Raw genomic sequence first — 16,108 nt, 5'->3', positions numbered from 1 at the left:
CAATCAGATTTGCACAAACGAGGTCATGCATTTTTGAGGATACTAAGAGTGGTGTTTCTTTGCGTCAGCGAACACATAGGCAAGATGAGTGGCTGCACACCTATCGTCCGACGAAGGCATTTCTTCTTCGAAAGCACTCCTCATTCGTAAACACAGGTCAAACTGAGCCCACTTTCTGTTTTCGTGAGTCGTAACTCTGCAGAAGAAGAGTGACCCCGTCGGGACCTGGTGATCTTAATCCCCCGCGGCCACCAATATTGTGAACATATGAACTGAATGAGTGGTGTCCTGCAACAAACTCCAAGAGGTGGGAACATTGATAAGCCGAAAGACCACATGTTGATGTAGGAGGTGACACACTGACATATACCCGGTGAGTAAAATCAGTACCCCGAACGGCTGTATCGTACGCTGCAGGACTGTCAGCATTGTCAAGTCCCCGAATGACGTAAGGCCAGTCGACTAGAGCTGTACCCCGACGCCACCCGTCGCTTTACGTTTTAGGGTTCGCTTCAGGATGTACGATTCAGTGAGTTTCTCATTCTCTCCCATGGACACCGCTTATGGTTGGTGCTTCGGGCAAGCCGTCGTCGAGTCACGCACGGCAATTTGTTGGCTACCAGCGAGGACGTAACACAATACGACAATACAACCGTACTCCACCGGTCGTGTCCCATCAACTAACCAGCAATGCTCGTACTGCTGTAACGGGCTGCCTGTCTGCACGGTGTCGGGGTCGGGCACATAAGTGACGCTAACCCGGCTGCCCCCCCTCCCCAGTGGCCGGTTTAGGCGGCTCACCACATCAGGCCGCGAAATAGTGGCTAGTGACAAGGAATGGCATATGACGCCATAACATCTCTTCTAATTCTGTAAAAGCACTCCTTTCCAGTGGTGGCTGTCTGCTGAAAACAGCGACAGCTGCTGACCTGCGAGATTTCCGAGGTCTGATCGGATTGAGAGCATCGTTCATTGTTGCCTCGTGCAAAGGAGAGTCTCTCGGTGACCTGGGTTTCGCAGTCTGTCTAAGCCGGGCTTGGATTCAAAGAAACGGTTCTAGTCCACGTGCAACCGCATAGTTGTCGGCCCACTTAGACTTGTCACAAACAGGCCTCCGAATCTGTTGGTGCCGCGACTGAGTTTTACCGATTCGGCTATTGCCGTGCAGCAATGGCCGAACAGAAAGTGTGCCATAAAAAGATGACGCAGTTCGCCGCGCAGAGCATGGTATCAAGCCTCAGCTCGCCACCACGCGTTCTCCGTGTCATCCAACTGTTGCTGCTGCAAATTACACTTGTGACTTTTGCTGTTGATGCACAGGTAGAACCGCGACGATTGCTGCGGCAAGCTCGGAAACCGTTTGAAGCGCACTTGCGTGGGCAGAATCGCTTTTACCCCCATTTGGAGAGGCGGAACCCTCCGAGGGGACAGCAACGCTACGTGCCGCCCCGTAATCAGCAGATCCTCAGACATGGGCAGTTCTCGCCGGATGATGGTGCCATGCATTTCAAACCTCCCGCTAACCGTGTCCAGTCACCCTACAATTTCGTGAAGGCAGGTCAAGCACCTACGTCAACTCCCTACCGGGTGTACGTTCCGCTCAAGGAGCGTCGCGGACTTGCTGTGCCTGTGAATAGCCGAGAGGAAGACAAGCTTATCAACAAACGGGATGGGCTACGTACATTTCGAAAGGAACGAAACGTCCCTACATCTGCATCTTCACAGCCTAAGGAAGAGTGGGCTGATCCACAGATGATACGTCCTCTTGATGCTAAGGTGCTGAACGAAGGCAAGCAATTCATCGCTCGAGCCGTTATGGCTGTTCAAGGAAAAGGTGTTTCTCCGTCTTTCCTTACGCTGCAAACACTCTCCCAACATGCAGGGGGAGATGAAAAACGCAACCATCTCCACAGAAGGTATGAAGAAGCCGAAGGGGAATCCGACGAGAGCGTTATTTGGGACACAGCAGCTCTGATACAGTGGATGAAACCCAGTCGATCCTATAATATTCGTGCCACGGATGCCCTTGGCATAAAAAATGCATCAGGTGCCCAGCAAGAATCTAGTTGGCCACTGAGTACTTCGTCATTCCTAGAAATAGCTCGCAAGTTCAACAACTGGACTCGTGCCTCTGGCTTTCTCAACACCGTCAGGCGGTTCTGGCCTTCTGGCACGGTAGCCAAAGTCGCTGACGATGCAGGTTTAAAGCACAACATAATCTGGCACAAGCTTTTGGGAGTAGGAGGCATTGGTGGTGTGCTGCTCCTTGAAGACAAGGATGAGCCGGTTGGAAGCCCCCTTAAGAAATTCGCAGGAAAAATTCTGTATCAATTAAGCGACCCATCCATGAACCTGAGTCAGTCGAAAGAATATTTCTACCAGGCACGCAACGAGGAGATCGGAGTAGCATCACTGTTTAAGCATGCGGCCCTGAGTTTGCATGACTGCCCAGTGACTGCTACTGATAGGATGCAGTTTCTTTTCCAGAGGGGCTTTGTACTCCCGCAAAAAGCGTTCTGGTTTGAAGGCACTACACAGATACCACGCTTTCAGGATATCGTCGAGGCCAGTCCCCGGGTAGTCGGCTCCCCCGGCGGAGAGATTATGCGACTTGATCGCTACATCATCGCCTACCCTATAGTGGGGCCTGACCTTGAGGACTTGGATCCGCGGAAGTTCAGCTTAAGCGCTGTAACGTATATCATTTATAAGCTTACTAAGTTGATGGCCACGATGCAAGAGATGAACCTCGTGCACACGGACATTAAGGCGGAGAACTTTCTTGCTCGAGATGACGGCGAACTGTTTGCTGCGGATCTCTCTATGTCAATTAAGATGGACCCTGCGACATTGATTCCCTGTCTTCAAGGGACTATGCTGTACTTAGACCCGAACGGAGCCGAATGTGCTTATAGAAGAGGCTATCAGTCACCAAGGGCCAAACGGGACGCTTATGCTCTCGGTGTTACTTTCTATAAGCTCATCTGCCACGACGGCCCTTTTCATCTTGGACGACTCGAAAAAGAAGCAATGGAACAGACCAAAACATGTCCGGGAAACAACCCATTGCTGCTAATGCTCTCTGGCATATCCAGATTTACAAGGAAGGACTGGGTCGAACGGAAATGCCCCTTAGCCGATACCAGTCTCCTGACAATCGTGAAGCTACTCTTAGACCCTCGGGAGGATCGACGGTGGACACCGCTTGATCTTGTGAGAAAAACTGCGTTTTTTGATCAAGCGCCGGGAATTTAGCGGTCGAACACAAGCCGCCTTCGCTCCATGTAACATGGTTCGACATCGTGAAAGTATGATAACATACGCTTCTGTTGGATATTACGTTCGTCTGCGATAGGTTAAAGGGGAAGTTATCTCCCGATCTCCGCGGAATCTTCATCATGGGTGTTTGAAGTCTTTCTTGGCAGCGGAGGTTACACAACACGGCAGCATAATTTATCACGCAGAAGGGCAAAAAGAACCAGCAGCAGACATCCTGTTACTGTTTTTCAGATTCTGACCCCTGTGCCTGTTTTGGTTTTGTTCTCGACCCTTGTATCTTATAATCGCTACTCCTGGATGGAAGTGTATTACAAAGAAAATGGATGTTTGACAGGGAAGTTAACGTCGTGCGTATTTGTTCTTGCCAGTGGCTCACTGTTCGAATGCACATGGACTGTTTACATCCAGTCTCTAGCGCGAGAAACTGAAAGACTCGTGCTTGAATAAATGGTGGGAGTCGGCGAGATCTGTAGTTCACACAACGCTGGAGAGGTGATTCACAACCTTTTGCTCGGCTCGCATTAACTCCTCGACGTAAGTGCACAACTGGGCGCAAGCACTGGGTATCCTCAGGCTTCCGCGTTCCCGCTTTCCTCCACATACGCTGACGTAGAGATGACAGTGACAAGTTGCGGCTACCCTTAAACAATCAGATGTTTCCATTTAGACCAGGGCCGAACCTGCATTCGAACCTTGCGACGGTCCTCCACGCAAGAGCCTATAGGCGCAGCAGGGGCTCGTAGAATTGTGGTTTCATGGTTGCTGTGAATTTAGTTGAGCCATCCACAAGTTTGCTGTTTTCTCCTGAGGCTTACAGGGGCCTCAATAGAAACATAACTCAAGGATATATAGACAGTTCAACTCTGTCTCATTTCACTGAGTTAATTGGCGTTGGGTTTGATATTCTGTACCAGCGGCTTCAAAGACGAGCTGTCATGTGGTTAATCGGTATGCACAGGGCTATCCTGCAAAAATCCCGTGGAAAGCGCTGGTCGTGCCCGCTTCGCAGCTGTTGATTCGACAGATAGCCACTAGCCGAGTGACCGCAGGGAGGCAAACAAAGAGTTGGTTAAAGATTGTCAGGTCTTGTTCCTCATATTTCATCGTCCTAAGCACTCTACATCAACGCACGCGTTTCCAGCGTGTCCATATGCTGACCGCGGTCAGATGACAGTGTGCATAGTCCGTCGTATGTCCGGTCCCTTCAGCAATGTCTGTACAGTACAGGAAAAGCTGACCGGCTTCTTAGATCTCATAACAGCCCATGTAAAGTTCCTGGCGCGACTTCACGCTTTCGTAAGGACTCAAAACGGTTTCCGTAAACATCCGATCAGGTCGATACACGGTGGACGAGGCGCCTTCGCCTGCGAACAATCAACCTTGATGGAATTCAGTCTACAACAAGCGGCATTATCTCGTGACGCAAGAAGTCAACCAATCTCATCTGCATCTGTTGGCCCCCCCCCCTACCGGTGCAAGAACGAACAAGCAGCGGATTGAACCCACCCAACTATGCGAACACAGTTGGAAAACATTTACTGGTATGTTCTGCGGGTCCTATTTATATTGTATGACAATACAGAATACGCGCGTGAGACCGCAGTACTCTCACGTGCACCTGTACCTGCCAGCAGAAAACCCCGAGATAATGATGATCTTCAACATGAGTCGCTATCCGGCACCAACCATCCCTCTCTGGAAGGAGAAGAAACGAAACTGCCGAGAGTCGCATCCAGCTCTACACAGGTTACGCGAACGGGACCGCTGGTGTTCGACTACAATCATTTCCCACTCAAATTACAGGGAAACCATTGCGGTCACCCAACTGAACATCAGATAGCTCACATAACCACAGACTCAGAATCCTGATACGATAACTGAATAAAATTCAATCGGAAAGCCATCCCACCGTGGTCAGGCCTCTTCCGCCAACAGCTCCTGATTTTGAATATCATCTAACGTAGTCTGTAAAGACCGCACCACACACTCAATTTTTCCTTTACAGTTTATCCACTACCTGGAGACTGGTCGACTACCATCGGATGACTGTGCTGAACTTCTGCGAACCTCCACGAACTCCGTAGCTTTAGGCCCAACAAAAGAGAACCGCAGTCGATCTTCGTTACAGGGGAGAATCTGTGATGACTGCTCAGAAAAAGTGAATCTTCTCAGGGTCGTTGTCTTCAACTTCTTACTACCCGCTATGCGTGCTCCCACGCGGTCGTTGCCGGACCGTATTCTCAGGGTTTCTGCGCACCATCAGGCGTCCGAAAGCAACCGGGCAGCTACATACAACGCCTGCACAAATTTAGAGGTCTTCACACTACCAGTCACTCTTTCATCAGCAGTGAATCACGCAGAAACTTTCTGCCTGACCAATCAGGTCATACACCTCGCTTGACGAAGTCGCCGTTACTCGTACGCACAACTACCCGATCGCCTGCCTCGACAAAGTGGGGCACTGAAATGCGAGCACCCGTCTCAAGAATAGCTTGTTTCCGGCCTGAAAAACAACATACCAAACCAGGTTGTTTTGGCATTAGACGAAGGATTCTCCAGAGCACACCCTCATCTTCCCTTATTGCATGAATAACAAGAAACGAGATTCTCCCGAGAAAAATCGCGGCTAAGGTGGGTAGCTCTTCACAGGAGAGTCCCTGATACGCGACGAGTCAGAAAACAGCGAGCAGTGGCATGAATTACAAATAGAGCTGCTCCTCACCAGGGTTTCCTCGACTGTGATCCGACTGTCCAGAGATTTCTGTCACAGTGTACGTCTCAGTTGCCGGCAGCGCGATATCGACGACCTTATCTTCCCATAAGCCAAACTGAACAAGCAGAACAAAGAAGCGACGAAGGTTCAGCCTTATCTGCTTCAAGGCGCCACCATACAGATGCGCTGGACCTGCAACTACCTGGACTCCCGAACGAAGCAAAGAATCAGAGGTAACGCAGTGCACTGTCTACACATGCCTAAACAACGCAGTGCTCTCCAGCTGAGTCTAGTTATCTTGGCAGCTATGGTACACCCTTGTGCAATGAGGTTTCGTCGAATGCGATTCCCACTACACAGGCCTTTTATAGGGACCGGACCCATTTGATGTAGCGGTTCAAAGCAACGCAAAGGAAGAAAAACAATCTGATCGTTCTCTGTTCCCTCTTGTGCTTCACTTGGATCCTCTCCCACCAGCGTACCCGGACTTCCATGCCTTCTTTGAGGAAGCCAGAAATGCGTTCGATTATGTCCCTGTCCGTGATCAAAATCTCTTCCCACGTCTCTTTGTTCTGTAGAGACACAAGCCAGACAAACTCACATGACCGTTTGATTATATCACTTGGTGAGAAGTCAAGAAAAGAGCAAGAGGGAAAGGATAACGATCAAAGGCGAAAAACGAGAGAAGCAGAAAGAGCAGCGCGACACCCAGGCCACGTAAAAGAACGTGAACCTCCAGGGTAATGACACCTGGCCTATGATGCGGAGGTCCCTACAGTATATGTGAGTTACCCCGACTCACTGATTCAGCAAGTCTTCGAAGCATCTTACCATAAAAACAAGAGTTCTGTCCCTGCCTCGCACATCTCCTGCTTTTTCCATTCCTGCAGCCTTCAGAGCCTCTCCCATAATCGCTGACTCTGAACTCTTGTGTTTGCTGCCTCTCTTCGCCGCTGAGCCACCGCCGCCTCCAGCTCTGAACCCCGTGAAAGTTGCTTCAGCGACCGCGATTTCTGGGATCTGTAGTTTCTCATCTGAGCGGAAGTTGTGGTCGATGGTGGCGCCAGTAACGAGATTCTTTAGGCGTGCCCGGACGTACGCGGCTGCACGAGCCATCTTAACGGACTGAAATTGCAGAACACGGAACGCCTGGTCTCCAACAATCACACAACTCCCATTTCGTAGGTCGTTGCTGCTGACATAACCTCCTGTCTTTGGAAACATGAACGAAAACCCTCCGTGTGATTCGCCATGCGACTTTGAGGGTTTATCAGTACTGGCGCTGTCGGTCTCGGAAGCCCCTGAAGAAGTGAGATCTGAAAAACTATGGGCGTGGCCGCGATGCTTATCTTTATTCGACACTTTGGCGAACAAAAACGTACTGCCACGGCCAGACAGCCCGGGGACGGTCAATGTCTCGGAAAAAGCGGAAGAAGGGAAGTGCGGCTGAGCGTCTAAATGGACTGGCCGAAGACGAACAGGACCCTCTGGAATCAGTGACGAAGCGTACGAGATGTAGGTATTCAATGTGAAAGGAACAGAAGAGTGAACGCGACTCCCGAAATAGCGGTTGCCATGAATCGGTGAGACGCCACTACCAGTGCATAGTGCGTTACCACCCGCAAATGATCCTAGGTGGGTAAAGACGTCAGTTAAGGGTCCAGCAGTAACTGAAGAACGTACAGAAGGCCTGAAGTTGCTGGGTTCACGAAATTGTCTCTCCCCGAAAGCTGGCATCAGGAAACAAGAATAACTGCAGTTCATTGCGTCCTGCGGGCACTGCCTACACCGCGAGTGCCGACTCCGAATACTCGCACCTAGGCTTCCAAAGCGAGCACAGCTACAGTCAGGTGGCTTCACAGACAGCCGGCAGCCAGTAGTAGCGGTTAGATTATTGAAGAAGTCAGAAGGAACTCCAGGCTGAGCGGAATATTCATGAGGTCTTACCAATACCAACCTAGCACCGACAAACTGTCCCAAGAAAAGCGGAAGGAAGAGATTGAACAAAGAAAGAGTTGGGAAGAGGCGAAGCCTGCGAGGATACTTCCAACCAACCATCTTGCAAGAAGAGTGTTTTGGCAGTCAACTGAAACTCCTCCAGGTTGCCGGAGTGGCTTGGACGATGTACAGTTAACACTGCTGAAGCGGGGGCACCCGCCGACGCCGGTACTCTCTACGCAGAGTTAGATGATAGTATATACTTTATTCCATCTGCATTAGAGAGTGATGACAGAAACTGTGTGCCGCAAAAGCAGCGAGTGGAGTACGGACAACGATGCTGCCGACGCCTTTCCCTCCCTAAGGGGGGTCGTCACAAGGGAACGGACTCTACGCTTGGGAAAGACGGCAGACAAGCAGAAAAACGCATTTTTTGTCGTTGCAAGTGTCGAAATCGTTCATTATTACACGCATAACAAGATAAAACACACAGATGACGCAGACCAGCAACAGGGGAGACAACACTCGTGAGACCCCCCCCCGACCGGATGAGATCCCGCACTCCCTCAAAGCGACGGAACGAACCCGCAAGATTCCTAAACCATGTCTGCATTGGATGCTGTGACACGATATGGCACTCTCAAAAATGGTATGAATGATGTGCATACATATCATTCACTTCGCCCAAGCTCCCTGGCATGGGCAAAAAGCGTCGGGGCTGCCGCGTTGTCTTGCGGCAACGAGACCCGGTCTATGACGGACTTCATTGCTCACGCATCGCGCGATCCCGAATGTCTTTACTCACGTACGCCTACTTGATACGCTCCCAATAATTTACAGCAACTGAGAAGCAGTCTCGTCTCAATACAGCTGAGAATCCAGTTTGCTGCGAAAGTGAAATGAGGAGACCAGTACAAGCAAGTTTTCACGCAACTTTCATTCCGCACTGGCAGCTGCTTTGCCTGTGTGACAAGTCGCACAACCTGTTGCCAGGACATTTGCCGATGACACACACAAACCTGCTCGCTATTGCTTCGCATTTCTGGTCGATGAAAAAGTGCTTTGTAAGACACAATGTTTGAGATACTTTTCGCAGAACCAACGGACCTCGAGAGCGCAAAGAAAACCGGAGAGGTTTGCACGCTTCTTGGTTTTCCACGTGTGCTGAGTCCCCTGCCCGCGAAGGTTACCAGGCTCACACCGTCGTCCAAGGGACACGGCCGAGGTGCGATGCATGCAAAAAAATCTGGATGGCAGCAGGGCATCAACCAGGAACAGAGCAGAAGAACCCATTCTTGTTTTCTGTTCAGGGAAACTCGATTATTTAGAACTTCTGCTGTCGGTCAGTTCTGGGAGTCCCAGGACGATCTGTAGGGTAAGGGACAAGTGGCTTGCTCCAGGAATCCCCGGTGATGGCGTCTCCTAAGACGGGGTTCCACAACAACCAACACTGCATGCCTTCATATTCATTGGTTTCCCTCCATTACACAACACTTTTCTTGTAGGTTGTGGAGTGGGCTACTGGTCAGCGGTTGTTGGCGGTGGCGGCCATCCTCATCGTCCCCACCAGGGAGCAGCACGGCCACTTTTTTCGGTGCTGCGGCGCCAGGTTTATTATCTTCATCCGGGACAGGAAATACTGGTCCATAGTCAAAGGAACAGTTTCGAATCGACGCAATCTGTTGCGTACTCCGATGGGCCGCTATATGGTGCATGGGGATTTGGCACACTCTGCATTGACCGCCCTGTTGTCCTTCACCACTTCAGCCGATCTATAACTTCAAAATGGGTCTCCTACACCTTCTCAAGGGACTCTTTCCCCTTTGTATAGCTTTCGGAATGCTGCTGGAGACATGGCGCGTACCTGAAACAGCTAATTGGAGCCGATTTTCCCTCGACATGTATCCGTTGATGGTGCTGGCGGCAAAACAGAATTTATATTCTGTTCTTGGTGTGAAGCGCAACGCCAGTGCCGACGAAATAAAAAAGGCATACAGGAAGCTATCAATGAAATACCACCCTGATAAGAATAAGGAACCCAATGCTGAAGCAAAGTTCAAGGAAATTTCTTTTGCGTATGAAATACTGAACAACGCGGAGAAACGTCAGGTCTACGACGAATATGGTGAAGAGGGACTTGAAAGGTGAGCTGTATCCCCGTAGGGAGTGCTCTTTCCCCATCTTTCCTCGCGAACAGGCGCTATCAGCTTCGTTGTGTGGTCTTAGGAAATTAGAATCTAAATTGCCTCGATGGTTGTGTCTCGGCTTGCTTTAAATCACCAATCATATTTCCCCAGATTTCTCTTGCACCTGGTTGTTGGAAACTTTCCATTACAGGCTTCAATCCGGCGGGCAACAGGCATCACATCCATTTGGAGACATATTTTCTGATTTCTTCGGTGGCGGGTTCGGAGGAAGGACGCGCGAGACTCCCAAAGCACCACCGTCGACCGTGCGACTGAATGTGTCGCTGGAGCAGCTGTATAAAGGCGAGACGCTTGATATTTCGTTCACTAGGCCAGTTATGTGCATGCATGCCGACGAATGCTTTACAAAGAAACCGGATTGCAAAGGGCCAGGCCTTCGAGTGATTACTCAGCAAATGGGACCCGGTTTCATTGTGCAGAATCAAATTCAAGATGACACGTGCGTCGACCAAGGGAAGGCGTGGAGGCCACGCTGCAAGGTACGGACAAATGCTGCGCATGATATGGTTATTATGAACTGACGTGCTTCTGGTGTAGCTGAGTTATGTCATCGGCAGTTCGTTTGACGGTTTGTCCCTCAGGAGTGCCCGAATGGCATTACTGAACCTGAAGTAACGCAACTGTCGGCCACCGTTGAAGCAGGAATGCGTGATGGAGATGAAATCGTTTTCGACGGCGTGGGGGAGCAAAAACTGGGCCACGAGCCGGGCGATTTGGTATTAGTCATACAGGAGCTCCCTCACAAACGGTAAGGACTTCCAAATGTCTAGCTTTAAATGCGTTCGTGTGTGTTTTCTGCTGTGAGCTTTCATCGTCGTTGCTCTGATCCTACGTTTGCCCGTGCAGGTATTCCCGAATTGGAGACGATCTAGAAATGTCAATAAGAATAAGCTTATTGGAAGCTCTGGTTGGCTTTGAGCGAAGTTTTATTCATCTTGACAACACTCCTGTTCGCGTAAAGAAAGACGATGTAACGTTTGACGGGCAAACCATGACTTTGTATAACAAGGGAATGCCCAAGAAAGGTAATACGTCTCAGTTTGGCAACCTGAGGATAAAATTCATGGTAAGCTACCCTGCTGCCCTAGACGAGAAGCAAAAAGCTGCGGCAAGGCAGGCTCTTGAAGGAACAAGATATTCTCAACGCGAGGTAACGGCATTTTAAGAAACGTCGAGTGGAGGCGCAGCAGTGTCCCCAAGTGGGTAATCTGCAAGCCTTACGCAACCTCGTCAGAAATCTTTTCAAGCTCAATGTTGAGGATGGTTGTGCTCGTGTCAGGGCATTTCTCCGTCGTGCAACTGGACGTTAAGGTGATCACATGGTCTCTAACAGGGATAGCAGCGATAGCCTAAAAGTCTGGTTGATGAAAGTCTTGCATGGTGAAGATAGCATGTTCGTGCTACCCCGTAGCTCGAGCCGCTTGGAACTAACTGGCCGGATGCGAGTGAGATGCCGTTCGCTTGAAGATACACGTGTCCTCCAGTGGAGCCGTCGCATGGACCCGCCACCTGCGCGACCAAGCGATAGGTGCCGTCTTCAGGAAGGACGACGGACCAAAAGTTTGGCGCGCAGTCCTGTAAAGAACTCCTGTTTTGTGGTTGCGGATCTTCGCCAGTTTTTATTCCTTACCGCGCCCAGTGGGCATCGCTGAGAGCCTATTGGTACAGGAAAGGAGACTCCGCGTGAGCTCAAATGGCTCAGGTTGTGGCCCGAACAAGACTTTGTGGGTGCTTCTCTCCACCAGCCTGAAAACCGGACGGGGTAAAAGCTTGAAGTCGCACGAATGGTAGTATATCCTCTGGCTTACCATAAACAATTCCGTCATGTGATTGCTTTATACTGCCGTCGTCGGCGTTCCATCCCTATGACGAAGCTTGTGGGTATGGAAGCAAGAACTGGTTGGAGAAGCGTACCTCTGGTGCCACGTGTTCACCGAATGAGATGAAGTACTTTATTGGCGCTGCGGAGGGCATGTGACACGGTGCCCTAGAAAGCTTTACAGACGCGTCTGTGGGTCCGCTTGGGCTTGAAGCGACGCCGTGGTTTCTAGTCCCTTTGAATGCGCTCTTCGGTCCTCCAATGGTCACTAGGATCTCGCATGCCGTTTCCGTCCCGTCACAGATACCCGCGTGGACACCTGCGGTGCACAGGGTTGATCCCGGCGCGTAGACCCCGGTACCATATGCACTGCCTTCTAGGGATTTCACGCAGTGCTGTGGACACACTGCAACAATTTGGTCGCCTTCTTCAAGAGGCAGAATTTCTGGGATAGACTCCACTGTTGCGTCGCATGTCTGTGCCAGTGGGTGATTGTATGTTTCCGAGTTCTTTTTGTTCTGTTATTTATACCTCAACCATGATTCGAGGAATTGCCGCCTGTGCATCATCTGCCTCTTCCGTGGTAGTACAAGAAGAGCCCAAGAACTCGAAGGAGCCACCGCTGTCTTCTCCGTTCACAAACATCTCGGTGATCTCAGCTCTAACCTAAGAATTTCTTGGTGTGCAGAGCAACTGCATGAGTCACAAGCATCTCTCACGTAATCGGTAATGACGGGTCGCGCTAGCTTGTATGTGTTCCGTTCGATGTCGGATGTGTGGCGAATGGGGAAGACTTCAGAGTCTTCATCACCTTCCTCTGGGCAGCGTTGGTGTTGTCAATTGCTTGTATACGGTGATCAGTGCCACAACTCACCAGAGTACGAAAGAGTGATCTCCGACGGCCAGTTCACGGCCTCGTCACGGGGCTTGAAACGGAAGTGTGTGCTGCAAATGACATCAAGCGCGCTGCCACCGAGAAACCATGACGTCGAGGAGCCTACATCTGGACTTGCTTCCTGAATTTGATTGCCATCCATTCTCCTACACCTGAACGATATTCAGATCGTTGATGCAACCTATTAGAGGTTGCAGTGGGCGAGCATACCGTTTCCCCCAAGTGTTCTCCACGTTCCATTGGGCTGATCCATGTGCCTTCCGTTTAGTCCAGCTGCACAGCCGTAGACGTCGGACTCTTCAGACGAAGCAGAGCAGTCAGCGTAGGCGTTGCCTGCTACGAGAGAGAGAACCTCTTCCTCGCCACCTGACGCTCAGTGATTCAAGATGAGAGAACTAGCACAGCAGCTGCCGGCATACCGCAAGACAATGCCGCATTTTTTTTCTCTTCCGCGAAAATAAGGAACGGCACGCCTTTTTGGCGGAGTTTGAATGATAGCTTTCCTCGCTCTCGGAGTGCTATGAACCGTATTCTCATCGCTCTTGATTCAAGCGCACGTCCCATGCCAGTGACACCAAATAGCACTGATACTATTTCATCTGTGTCGTGGACTTTCCAGGCAGAACTCTCCTCAGGGGCAACAGGAATCCCTTCATCTATTGGGGACGCAATATATATTGTGGCGGGGATATTGACTTCAACAGAGAACGCTTCCATGTTCGGCTCAGCTAGAGTCCTCAGAAAGCGGCGCCCTTCGTATCGAAGAGGCACATCGGCAAGGAAGTACTGGTCGCTATCCGCAAATGCTCGCTCGCCATCACTAAAAAATCCCAAATCGAACTGTTTAGGGTTTAAGCTGAAACATTTTTTGTTTTATATCGGGGCCGGTGAAGTGGTGTCACGGGGAGGCACTGACCCAGAGAACTTTACCGGAGGCCGCGCGTTTCCGGTTAAATAGTGACTTGAGGGGATCACTTCTTCTCCACCTTCGCCATGTCGCCAGAGCAGCCTAATACCAGATCCGTGTAACCGCAAACCGCACGTCCAGCCGTCAAAAGCATATTCACCTGATCGTGGCACTGTTGGGATTTAGGTATTTCAGGTGGTTCGAGTGGACCACTTCAACGCGGATTCTGTATTTCTGTCCGCCAACAAGTTCCATCATCACGGACTCAGTCCTCATCATTCCCGTCTTTTCTTTCGTTGGAATGACAGGGACTGGATTTTCGGAAATTGCATCTCCTGAAACCGGGGTTGGCATCCTGTCAATAATGATCGGTTCGTCGCCAAGGAACATTCGGACTCCACAGTCAGACTCTGGCAAATGGCAGGACTTTTCGAAATAGCGACGAACGATAGTGGCATTTTATCGTACCGACAATGAATGTGTACATCCCCGATCGAGGGGCTTCCAGGAATGCTTCCCATCCTGTCATCGACGGCTCAAGTCTCAGGGTGAAATCCTTCGTTCTGTAGACGCTTCCTTACTGACGGAAAAACTGTTGGAGGACACTCCCTCAACTGGCCCCTTTCCTGAAAACACCAAGTCCAGCGCACTGTCCGTTCTGAAGGCTGATGGTGCCCCGGTGAATGTTGGGTTGTTGTAGTAGGCCCCGCGGACGCCATCTGCGAAGGGTTCATCCTCGTAGCTGAACGCCCAGGAACACTGTGTCACAAGAGATCGAAACGATCAGTGAATCTCTTACCCTCTGACTAAGGAACAGTTTTTCTTGTTCATAATAGCCCTTTTCATATCCCTGTCTATGTCGTCTTTGACATCATCAATTGTTGCTTCAATTAGTCCGATCTTGGCAGACGCTTCTTCCATTTTCTTCAGGCAGTGTTGGCTTCGGGAAAGAAGGCCGTCTATTTGGTTGAGATTTTGGCTCATTGATGAGTGAGCAGCGCCACATGTGGCCGTGAATCTGCATGTTGTTGTTCCGTCGGCCACCACATCCATTCATGTGCCAAAAAAACTCGCACCTGCGTATCATGTCTTCGATTTTTGCAGCCTCAGCATCCAGTCGTGCCATCTGAAGAAAACAGTCTTCTTTGCGGTCACTCATACATCTTGAAGATTCCTGGTTTCTTACGAGATTATTAGATTGGATTGCTTTCACATCAAAGACCTCCTGAGCTTTTGCCCTTAACTTGCCTGCCACCGATCATCCCATCTTCGCTGTATCAAGAGCTCGAGCGTTGTCATTTCTTTTACTGTAGTTTATTGGGCGGCTGCAGTAGTTCCAATCCTTTGGTCCCTTCCCCAGCAACTGGACCTCAACGTAGCACCACTCCCGTCCTGTTTTATCATTAACGAGCCTGTCGGCGCAGAAGAGCAATAACAAAGCATACCGCTGGTTCCATCAGGGGAGCGGGCATCCGTGCAGTCTGTGTAAGTCTGGTTGTCCTGGACAAATGCCGCAGCGCAAAGTCTTCCATCGATGGTCTTTCTATGTTGCTGCCTAAACTCTGTAAGGCGCTGTAAAGGATCATTTGTCGGCGGAGCTGGAGCTTCGGACAAACACGCAGGAACCGAGAGGCACAATAGTGCCACCGCACGCCGGATTGTCATTATAGATCCTCTATTATCTTCGATCGTGGTCCGCCCGCTGCTAATCGCTGACACAAGCGGAGTTAGAATTCTACACATCAGACAACGTGGGAGACATACCGCTTCACAATGATCGTGACACTGTAAGTACACTGATACACGACGGAAGCGGAGAGTCTGTAGTAACACATATGATATAGTTTTCCTCAACCTGGATGGTTCTAATTTTTAAACGTTTACCATCTACTTACCTACTGCAACCTTCTTTCGCCGCACAGTTGGTATTTTCTAGCGAATCTGGCTGCGGTAGACAAACCCCATACGCACCTAAGACGATGACGGGAAGCCTCTCCGTCGTGCGTGTTCCACATCATGAAAATGAAGTGGGAGAATCGTGGCAAGATGCTTGCTTTTGAGGATAAAGCTGTTCAACCGTCGTGTAACACTGGGATAATGCACATGCCTGGTCTCTCATTCTCTAGGAATCTCCGAAAACACCTTTACTGAGCGGCATGCTCGAGTCGTGCAGGGGACACGACGAAATTGTTAACGGAAGCATCTGCCACACTGCCGGTTGACTGAGTTAGGACATGTTTGTTTTCCTTTTGTCATTTTTCTGTGGGTCCTCGCTTTGCCCGATCAGAAAAGCACCCACAGAGGGAAGTTCTTCTGACAGCCAGTTCAACATGATAGCTGCTGTGTGCAC

At 50.3% G+C, this 16,108-nt stretch overlaps 4 protein-coding genes across 4 annotated transcripts; 2 read left to right on the top strand and 2 right to left on the bottom strand.

Annotated features, from left to right (window-relative positions):
- Positions 1-1,170: 1,170 nt before the first annotated feature.
- ROP28 (rhoptry kinase family protein ROP28) lies at positions 1,171-3,255 on the top strand (the record flags this gene model as incomplete). Its single annotated transcript, XM_002365010.1, has 1 exon — positions 1,171-3,255. The coding sequence occupies one exon, from the start codon at positions 1,171-1,173 to the stop codon at positions 3,253-3,255; it is 2,085 nt and encodes a 694-aa protein (XP_002365051.1).
- A 2,100-nt stretch (positions 3,256-5,355) lies between these two features.
- On the bottom strand, positions 5,356-8,050 carry TGME49_258380 (elongation factor p (ef-p) kow family domain-containing protein; the record flags this gene model as incomplete). Its single annotated transcript, XM_002365011.2, has 4 exons — positions 5,356-5,782; positions 6,002-6,107; positions 6,475-6,564; positions 6,824-8,050. 4 exons carry the CDS (start codon positions 8,048-8,050, stop codon positions 5,664-5,666), a joined length of 1,542 nt encoding a protein of 513 aa, XP_002365052.2. The 3' UTR covers positions 5,356-5,663.
- A 1,665-nt stretch (positions 8,051-9,715) lies between these two features.
- TGME49_258390 (DnaJ protein, putative) lies at positions 9,716-12,992 on the top strand (the record flags this gene model as incomplete). The annotated part of the gene is made up of 4 exons (XM_002365012.2): positions 9,716-10,074; positions 10,268-10,616; positions 10,719-10,885; positions 10,984-12,992. The coding sequence occupies 4 exons, from the start codon at positions 9,716-9,718 to the stop codon at positions 11,300-11,302; spliced, it is 1,194 nt and encodes a 397-aa protein (XP_002365053.1). The 3' UTR covers positions 11,303-12,992.
- On the bottom strand, positions 11,019-15,423 carry TGME49_258400 (PA14 domain-containing protein; the record flags this gene model as incomplete). Its single annotated transcript, XM_018781174.1, has 20 exons — positions 11,019-11,486; positions 11,542-11,712; positions 11,768-11,883; positions 11,946-12,000; positions 12,052-12,432; positions 12,488-12,622; positions 12,676-12,773; positions 12,831-12,901; positions 12,958-13,003; positions 13,062-13,217; positions 13,271-13,707; positions 13,768-13,860; positions 13,919-14,168; positions 14,227-14,280; positions 14,340-14,500; positions 14,558-14,776; positions 14,835-14,884; positions 14,945-15,006; positions 15,067-15,150; positions 15,204-15,423. 20 exons carry the CDS (start codon positions 15,421-15,423, stop codon positions 11,355-11,357), a joined length of 2,991 nt encoding a protein of 996 aa, XP_018637009.1. The 3' UTR covers positions 11,019-11,354.
- Between the last annotated feature and the right edge of the window lie 685 nt (positions 15,424-16,108).

Source organism: Toxoplasma gondii, chromosome VIIb (assembly GCF_000006565.2).
Source record: "Toxoplasma gondii ME49 chromosome VIIb, whole genome shotgun sequence".
In the NCBI taxonomy this organism is placed as follows: Eukaryota; Apicomplexa; class Conoidasida; order Eucoccidiorida; family Sarcocystidae; genus Toxoplasma; species Toxoplasma gondii.
The sequence above is the reverse complement of the archived record's forward strand: the minus strand, read 5'-3'. Positions and strand labels throughout refer to the sequence as shown.